This window comes from Corvus brachyrhynchos, unplaced genomic scaffold, assembly GCF_000691975.1.
Source record: "Corvus brachyrhynchos isolate BGI_N302 unplaced genomic scaffold, ASM69197v1 scaffold36, whole genome shotgun sequence".
Lineage (NCBI taxonomy): Eukaryota > Metazoa > Chordata > Aves > Passeriformes > Corvidae > Corvus > Corvus brachyrhynchos.
The window spans coordinates 309,513-319,328 of NW_008238441.1; the positions used below are offsets into that span (position 1 = coordinate 309,513).

At 40.0% G+C, this 9,816-nt stretch overlaps 1 protein-coding gene across 7 annotated transcripts in view; it reads left to right on the forward strand.

Annotated features, from left to right (window-relative positions):
* The window catches only part of IL1RAPL2 (interleukin 1 receptor accessory protein like 2), a 397,232-nt gene that overhangs the window by 270,600 nt on the left and 116,816 nt on the right, over positions 1-9,816 (forward strand). For 6 of the 7 annotated variants that reach the window (XM_017736623.1, XM_017736626.1, XM_017736622.1 and 3 more), the window contains one exon: positions 7,165-7,239. The exons of the other annotated variant lie outside the window; for it this stretch is intronic. In XM_017736623.1, coding sequence (XP_017592112.1) covers positions 7,165-7,239 — 75 coding nt within the window. The remainder of the gene's footprint in view (positions 1-7,164; positions 7,240-9,816) is intronic. 7 annotated transcript variants of the gene reach the window in all.

Below are 9,816 nucleotides of genomic sequence, written 5' to 3' on the forward strand. Positions count from 1 at the left end.
AAAGTACAAGTTTTAAATGGTTGCTACTGCCTTTGAGACTAAAGTGAAATGCATTTTTAATGTCAGTCTTCAGTAGCTCTATCCTTTTCTTTGAAAAGCTGCCCACGGATGTTTGGTCTGGAGCAAGGGTTTGATCTGGGCTGTCTCAGGGCACAGGTGAGCCATGAGGTTGCCTGAAACAGCACAGTAAGAGAGGTGGCAAAGTGGCACTGGCACCTCCTTCAGCAGTTTGTGGTGAGCAGTGGCTGGAAGCTGCTGTTGAGCTAGGAGATGGCTTTTCCTCAAAAAGAGCACCTGTTATTTTGCCTACATATGGTACCATAGATGCTTAAAACTTAGTTCATCTGATATTCATCGTCCACAACAATTTGCTGTTGATACACTATCTATACCTAATACAAGTTTTTTAGTTTTAGAGAATGATGGATTGCTTTGAGTTTTATTAAAACAGTGCATAAAATCCACTCCATGATAATTCATGTGGCTGGAGTTGTGCTGTGGTGCAGTACTTCACTGTGCACAAGTGGTCAAATTGATAATGGAATATTAATGGGTTGTGGACTGCAGGCTTTTGGTAGTCTGGCTTCAGGTTGACAAGAATGATAGCTTTCATTTGCATGCTAAGACTCCAGCTGTTCCTTTAAGATGGATGAAGGGATCTGGCTTCATCCGTCACCACTTCTTTACTTTTTTATAAGACAGAAAGAAAAAAGAATTTTAAAAGCCAAACCATAAAATGTCATTAAATGTTCTTTGCAGATCTCCTTGAAATAGAGGGTAATTTCAAGCATCTTATTTCTGCCCAGAGTCCAAGAGAAACATTTTGAGTGCAGATGAAATTATGTGTCCTTTGTGCTAAATACACTCTGTTCATTAAATAAAGCACACTCCATTTGAGATTTTCTTGAATTACATTGCAGGAAAATGTAATTTACATTTAGTAAGAATTTATTACACTTTTTCTCTACTTCAGAGGAAACTCATGCTTGATTCATAATAGCAAGCTGCATGATCCCCATTTAGGAAAGGAATAAAATGATCACAGGAATCATTTTGGTTGGGAAAGAACTTTGCATAATCTAATACAATCTGTGAAATTTAGAAATTCAGTGAAAAGAAAGGTGTGTTGGCAACTGTAGGAGTAGGGAAGCTTGATAACATAGTACAGTAAGAGCCCTGCTAACACAGAATTCTTCTACTTTCCAGCACCCCCCTTGCACCACTCTAGTGACAGCATCAATGGTAACCCCTACCATCAGAGCCACTGAATGTTTCACATCAGGAGATGCATAACAGTCAATGCCACGGGCATTTAACACGTATATTGCAGTCATGTTAAGTGTTCAGCCCTGTTGTAATTACTTTGTGATAGGCACCTTGTGGGATTTTGCCATCTGTGCTTCAGTAATGTGCAATCTGTGCTATTGTTTCTATTCCACTTCACCAGAGTCCTGAGTCGTACTCTGTTGCATAAGTTCTACCACAGTCTTACCAGTTTGTTTTCTACAACCCTACATGACTTAATTGCGTTGTGAGAAGGGGGAAGAAGGTCCAGAACAAACCTGAAAAATAGAAGATCTGAAACCAAATACCTAGTTAATCTCCTCTTAACATTTTCATGAATTCAATGGAGTTCATCTAGTACCTTCTCTCCAAAGCCATTTGGCTCTCTCTGTACACTCTGATAGCATCCCATGTGCAATAGCTGGAGACATCTTAGGTGAGGAGACTGGCAGCAAAATTCTTTATTCAGAAGTGATTTTGCCCATGGAATTATTATCTGCTCTTATTAGTTCCAAATAGTCACCATGGGCTGCAAGGTCATGCCTGCAGCAGAAGCTGTTGGAACAGCTGGTAAGAACAGGACAGGCACAGCCAGTTGTTCAGGATTTTGATTGCTCTCAAAGTCAAGGGATCTGCAGCCATGGCCAGCTTCTTCTTGGTGCCAGTACCTGTCAAACATGGGTCTGTTCCGAGTCATTGAGGACTTAATGGGTTAGAATCAAAACCAGCAGTAACAATCCAAGATCATTTGAGTGCCTCAAAATTCATTTCCCTTGTGAATTGCATTTCAGCATGGATACAGCATCTTCCTTAAGGCTGTGGTTGTGTTGTCCTTCTTTCTATGCCATAAAAAGAATTCATGTGATGAATTCCAATTATTTACTGCTAATATAAAATTGCTAAACTCCTTCTTGCAGAAAATTGTCCCACAGAGGCAGTCCAAACAGTGCATTAAGGCACTCTTGATCCTAGGTAGAATTTTCAAAAAGTGGTGTTCGTGCTGGTAGTGGCAGAGGGGGAGGCATCCAGCTGCTGAATCATGCCACAGCATTTTCCCAAAAGAAGCATTTCCTGCTTGAATAGTAATAAATAGAGACAAACTCTTTGTCATTGGTTAATGACTCCTGACTTCCAGACAAGTTCTGAGTTATATTAAGTTGGAGTTTTTTGAGAATAAGTGTTCAGTGTTCATTTTCAAAGATGGAGATATTTATCCTTAGACAACATCTCATTGCAGTGGCTTTATTTCTGTTAGAGCAAATGGTGAATGGAGGTGCAATCATTTTGTCAGCTTAATACTGAGAGGAAGGAAATAACACAATAGGCAACTGATGGAGAAGTGTGTTTTGACTGACTGGTGGAGCACACTACAATAGAGCTAATCAGGAAAGAGGGTCCCTGTATAAACACAGCCTCACAAAATTGCATTTTTATGAATTACTTGCTTTGTGTGGCTTCCTACTACTTTTCACCTTGTGTGGTAATTTTCTGCTGTGCCAAGTAAATGAAAAGCAATCATTCAATCATTCTGATCTGGTAGCAGGACTTAATGGTGATCGTGTTTTGGAGGTTTGGTCTACAAAGTCTGGGTGAGAACCCTTGGCTTTTTAAACAAGCTTTTAACTCTTCAAGTGAACGGTTCATTCCCTGTCAGCCAAACTACAGCTGTCACATTTACATTTACACCTGCACAATTGGTTCTCACATTTGCTTAGTTGTAAGCAGCGACATGAAAGATAAAGCAGTAGCAGGTCAGGCCTGAAGCATTTTACTGCCAGCCGCTGAGAAATCTCTTGGCACAAGCTGCGATTTCAGATGAGACAAAGGGAGTTAGGTATGTATCTTTTTAAAAGGTACAATGCTGAGCTCCTCTTAGCAACATGTGCCCTCTGCTTAATATATTGATTGAGAGTTTTGTATGCAGTTTGTTCCATCATCATCTATGGTGTGCAAGTTGCAGTGTCACTGCCAAGAATTTTAGTTGCCAAAGTAGATCTAAGCTATGCCTGGAAGCGTATGTATTTGAACTGGGAGTGAAAAAACCTTAACTTTGGGTATGAGCTAGTTTCAGATTAAGGATTTGGCATGCAGTTATTTGCCCCAAAGGATGCTATTCAAACAGATCTGTTCTGCTGTCAAAAGGTTAGCCAGATTCTTGATTGAATGATACTAGAGGGTCTGTGTTAATTAATGATGGGAAAATGCCAGATACTTTGAGTGAAGGAAGTAGGTCAGCAATGCAATTGTCTCATAGAAGATTCAAAACAGTTTTGTTAGATTCCTTGCATTCTGCTTCATATTTAGATAATTTTTCCTTTCATCATTGCAAATTACATGAGCAAATGTCCGGAGGTACATCAATAGCAAAATTATAGAACAGCAAATGTACTTTGGGTGCTTATCACAAGAAGAGGGAAATCATTATCCACCATGAGGAAGAAGAAGAAAACTGTTCCCCAGCATTCGACCAGTTCCTAGCCACATGGGAGTTAACATTTTAGCACCCTTCTAGGAGTTATCTGGTCTGGAAAACACTCCAGCTGTGTTGAGCCACAAGAAAGAGACCCTTCAAATCATAAGCAGCTGGATTTCAGTGCACTACCCTGGTGCTGACTGGCTTCACACTGGAGCAGTTCAGGTGATGATGCCTTTTGCATGGCACAGGGGAAGGGGATCTGGATTCAATTTGGAAGTTGTGTTTAGCTCAACCACTCAAAATGCGCAATTAGAGATTTGAGTTCATTTCAGCAACAGTTTGGGCTCCCTGTCTGTCACTGTGGATGCTGTAAAAGTCTGACTGGAGTGGGGTGAATACTGCTGCAGAGGGAAAGTAGGAAATAGTGTGGGGAAATAGAGCTGTGCCAAATAAGAAACTGTAGAGGAACTGGTGCTTACTGAGAAGCCTGATAGTTTTTCTAGCTGGTTATCACCGATTATCCCTAAGTAATGATATCCTAAGGCTGTTTGTTTTCAACTGCTTTGTGCTTTTTCAAGAGAACTCATTAGTGTGTCTGAATATGGAATGACAGATTTTTTAAACAGTAGTGCTGTGGTGGGGGAAAAAAATGAGCTTCTGGGCTCTGAGGCTTCACTGGTGCTTAAAAGCAGGAGCCACTCCTTTAAGGCAGTTTTCTTCTTTAGCTGGTCCTGTGAGTAGCTAAACATTGACCTGTGCAGCACATCATGCTCTGCTTTATCTGACAAAGATCACTGTTTAACTAACTGGAGAGACCAAATCTTTTACAGGTCTCTTCTCTGCTTTTCTGCAGCACTTCTGGTGGGACAGTATACTCCTTGTGACTATGACAAAGAGAATAAAAGTATCATGTATGCTGGGAAAGAAAATGCACCTGTATGAACAGCTGCAGAGGATCACATCAGTGTATTGATTAGTACAACACTGTGTCTTTAAAACTCTTATGGACAAATGGAATAACAACTGTTGTTGAAATCACAGCAATGTGATTATTGTTCTAAAGTTTGTGTTACTTTTGAATGGGGCGAATATAAGCATAGGAGGAAACAGCACTTTAGATGGTCTCTGAGCAGTCTGGATGCTAAACAGCCTCTGGCCATATTCACCAGGCTCTTTTAGGAGACACATGTATTGCCAGGTGCCTCTGGGTAAAGAAATGTCTTTCCAGCTTGTCATCCAGCACCTGTGGCTGTCACCCACACCCCAGGTAGTGTGTGCTGTTATCGTGGGACAAGGCATAGAAGCCTCCCCTCAGTCTCAGTTCTGTGCTGTATCTGTCTGATAGCACTTAATAAACAAATCCAGCCAAGGCAGTCCCCAGCCTGGTCACAGGATGAAATCCTAGAATGATGAGGAAAGGCAAAGCAATCCCTTAGGGCTGCTGCATTGTCAGACCCAGTACCTTCCAAAGGTAGGTCTGTTTGGGTGGCTGCCGTGGGAAGCTGATGTCATCCTTGTTCTAGTGGCTTCACCATGTATGTGTTGTTGCACAGAGCAGCCCAGGGACATGCCACATTCCACGGCATTTGGAAGGGAAAAAAAAATTTAGACAGCTGTATCCCAGCTCTTCCCTTGACAGTTCATGAAGGAGGTTCAGTTTCATAGCAGGATTACTGCCCCTTGGATAACAGGAAGAGCATTTACAGTGCATTTAACTGTTTTAATTTCATGTAGCTTTGTGGGAGGTCAAGTAAGAGTTTATAGCGTTAGCTTTGTTAAATACATGTTGATACAGTAACAGCACTAACTTTTTGTTCTTCATTTCCTTGAGCAAGACTGGAAATCAGTGCCATATGTCTATAAAACTGTTCTTAGAATTAAAGAAACTTCTTGTAGAGGAGCAGGAATTTGAATAAAGGTTGTTTCTGGACTTCATCAAGTGCAGACACCATGTAAGACTGGTAGCTGAAAACATCTTGTATTGCCTTTCTGTTTAAGAAGGACCAAAAATGAATTTCAGAAGGTGAATAAGTGATCTGATGTCTGACCTCTAAAATAAGAATAGCCTTTGTTTTCAGTAAACACATCTGACATTGAAGAGCAGTTTGTTGACTTCTTATCTCAAATTCCCTTTGGGCCATTTCAGTTCCTATGGAAAGAGCTCTGACAGGCTGTCAGTTCATTATGGTGATTAGTCTCCAAGAAGAAAATGGCAGAACATAACCATTTAAAATGTGACATGCAGGAGCACATTTAGAAAACTTCCAAAGGCTGCAAGTAAAGCTGAGGGAAATGGGGAAGCCCTGGTCAGACTGGGTTACAAAGGGTGTAGGTGGGAATGGGATATGAAGAGAACATTGAGCAAGGAGAGCCTGAGCACACTGACGCAGCATGGATGAAGCTGCTCCAGCAACTTTTCTCCATGTACTGAGTACAGTTTAGTACCAGAAATGAAAAATAATAATATAATGCAATAAATGTAGCAATAAAAGCCTGAAAAACTGATTAAAGCTAAGGAAAAAAAGTGTTGTAAATACCAGATACTGAAACACTGTTGAGGCCATTGTGGATGTAAAATTCTTTTGTAGGTTGACAATTGTTGCTTATTTTACAAACTTGGATCAAATAATTTCAGGTGATGAATTTTAACAGGAAAAGTTTGAAGGTAATTTTGAAATGTTTAATTTCATGTGGTGCAAGATGCTATACTTAATTAAAAGCACTTCTCCCCATTTCCAGGAATACACAGTTGTTTATTTCAAGCGAAGCCAAATTTACAAAACCTATTTGCACTGTCTGCCCCTAAGTTTTCAAACAGGGTCGTGAAGCCTGTGCCTGTAGGTATGTTTTTTAATAGTTGTGTTACCTGCTTGCTGGAGCAGTCCCCTGGTAGGACAAGGCTGGGATATTGTTTCCTGCTCTCAGATGGAGATATTTCTGCCCAGCAGGAGGCAGGGTCCCCACTCAGGCTTTGATGAGAGGGTCCAGGTACCCCACCTGCTGGGGTGGGAGTCTAAGCTACTGTGGAGCTGCTAGGGTCTTTCAAGAACAATTATGTGCAAGTTTTCTATGTATTGTTTTGGACAGGCATAAAGACAATTTGGGACTGGTAACACTGAGATAGATTTGTCTGGCACTTCAAGTTAATTTTGTTAACTTTGCAACATGAGCGTCTAAACTGCTTGTTCTAGTTATTACATGTAGGTTAAAAGTGAGAAATTGAGTTTGTTTTTCTGCTTTGTATTAAAAACGTAATTCTTGAAATAGCTCATTTCTGTTGAATAAGGGGATCACCACGGCCACAAGGAAGGTGGTAACACATTGACTGTGTAACAACTATAGTATGTAATAAATGTTTACATGCCATAAAGTATACAAACATTTGATTGCTTACTTGACAGAGCTTTTCTTTTGCAATCATTGGTCTCAATTTTTCCATTACCTTTTCTCATTTTCTTTTCTAGCTTTACTCACAGACAAACCTCCAAAGCCATTGTTCCCCATGGAGAACCAGCCAACTGTTATAGATGTCCAGCTGGGTAAGTCCCCTTCTGGGAATAATAGATCCTAAACTTCCACTCTGGTAGCAGATGGGATAAATTGGAAGTGGTAAGAAAGGTTTAGTGGTAGTTATTACATGCAAATCAATTTGCAGCTTCTCATTTATAATGGTAGAATTTACTGCCATGGCAATTTAAGGGAATGAACTTGTGTAACATCAGGGGATGGCTGTACTAATTGGTTACAATGGGTATTAAATATAAAGCACTGATACTCTTCTTAATATATAATTGGTAGAGTAATATATGTCTACATTGGTGCTGTATTGGTCAGTTGACATTCACCCTAAGACAAATATTCTCATAAAAGATTCCTTCAAAAGTTAAAGCAGTGCATTTTCAGGTTGTTCTGAATGTGTGCCAGAAAGGGCTTTTGACTAAAATGCTTGTATGCTTTTCGCACTCCTGTTATATATTCTTCTGTGAATGCACATATCTGAATCTCTGCTAGCAGCCTCTATTTTCAGTCATGTTAGAAAATAATGTTAGAGAGTTCTGCTAGCTTTGGGGAGCTGTGGGGCATTGTGATACTGAAAAAACTGCTCAGCATTGAGGTTCCAGAGGTTTTTTTCAGTGACTTGAAAATAGATTTCTAATTTTAAGAGGCAGAATTATAGTTGCTATTGAGGACTGTGGTGCCATGAGCTTAAATTACAAGAGATGTATTGCATATGGGGATTATTCACTCAGTGCTGAAACTGTGGCACTTTCCTTCTTGAGCTTGACTCTCTTCCTTTTATACCAAAGCTGGCTAGGACTCAGAGGTGGAATGGTGTTTAATGGCGAGCAGGATCAGCGTGAAACATTTTAAGAGGGCTGGTGACATTGTGGTAAAGGTATTTGTGAAATTGTACAGGGTTCTATTTGAGATGAGTACAAAGACACATCCTTGTTCTTAAACCAGGTGCCAAACAATGTCAGAGAAGCACTGTGGATGCTATGAATTATTTAAAAATGGGACTTCAATTCTTGAATGTGAGAATATAAATTATTTGTGACCTTAGCTAATCTTAAAGAGTAGCTTTCTCTCATACACCTGAATTGACTCAGGAGTCTGTAAGGGGTTGCACAGGGAAGACAGGACTGGATCTGGGAAGCAGCCAGTGCCAGATGAATTCTGCAGACAGGTGCATATGTGCATATTTAGGTTCCCCTCCACAGGGCTCAAATGTCTGTAGCTGAAAAGAAATTGCCTCTAAAAGAGCATATGAAATGGATCTGGAGCCATAGCTAAAACCCCACCCGAGTTAACAACAAAACACAATCGTTGAACTTTGGATCACCCAAAAGGCTGAATTCAGTCTCCTGGTCTAACTTCTTAAAAGTCAACTTTCTAATGATTTCCTTTGGGAGCACACTGTCCCTGCATACATCTGTGTAATAAAGGCACTCAGACTACATGTCTTTGTTTCCTGCATTTTCCTTTCATCTTCATTTTCTCTTCCAAGTTCCCCTGTTCCAGCAGGACTCTGTTATTTTTGCACTGAATTCTTTGTTGTTGTTGTTGTTGGTGTTTGCATTAAAACATTTTGTTCTGGCTCATTAAAAAGAGGTTTGAGTTAAAAAAATTAAAACAAACTCCCTCTTCTCCATGGAGATGTGGCTCAGTAATAGGATTTTGGAATATCTCTAGAGGGAAATACAAATCTTGCATCTTTACATGCTGGAATGTAAGCCGTTAGTTGTCCCTTAAGATCAGGGAATTTACACATGGTGCTTTTTTTTCTGATATGTTAATGGGTTTGGTTATTGCCACTAAACCATATTCATATGAAGGAACCTGAACCTAACTTCTTTTGCAGTGAAGTTCATTGATTTCCCTCTTGATTTAACTTGGCAAATAGATAAAGCTGGAAGATTCTCAGGGAGCAACTTCATCTTGTGGAGGCCACCAGCAGCGTGGGGCAGGAAGGCTGTGCTGGGCTCTGAAATGTGTCAGAGCCTTGAAGGACTGGGAATCATTTGATTGCACAATGTAACGTGGGAGGAAGTTTTGTGTAAGGTCACCTGCTAGAATACTTCTTTGAAATCTTGTTAAGCTCCTAGGAGTTTTGAATAATTGACATTCTTCAGTATTTTATTAGAAATTAAAGGAAAATTTCTGTGTGTTACAGGCCCTTTAGCCCATGGAGTCAAATCACCCGATATGCCTGATTTTTCAGTAGTTATGCAAGTACAAATGTGCCACTAAACTACAAAAGAAGTGGAGTTTAATCCATCTACTTGTTCTGCAGAGATTATTTTCGTTTTCTATTGGAAAACTAATCTTTAAAGAAATAGCTGTCTTTTCTGTATAAGTAGAGGAGATAAATAATTATTTACTGTCTTTATCCTTAATTATTAGCACGATGCAATGCAAAATCTCCATAGGCCTCTAGGCAGTGGCCTAACTATTTAGCAGCTTATTTGCTTACTCCAAACTGCAGTATTCACCTTTTAGCTTTCAGATCTTATAAGAAGTTTTAGTGAAAACAGGTATGCACAATTCTTATTGACAGTGGATAAAAGAGCTCTTTCAGGCTTCAAACATGGTCCAGAGCCTGCCTTGTTCTTCTT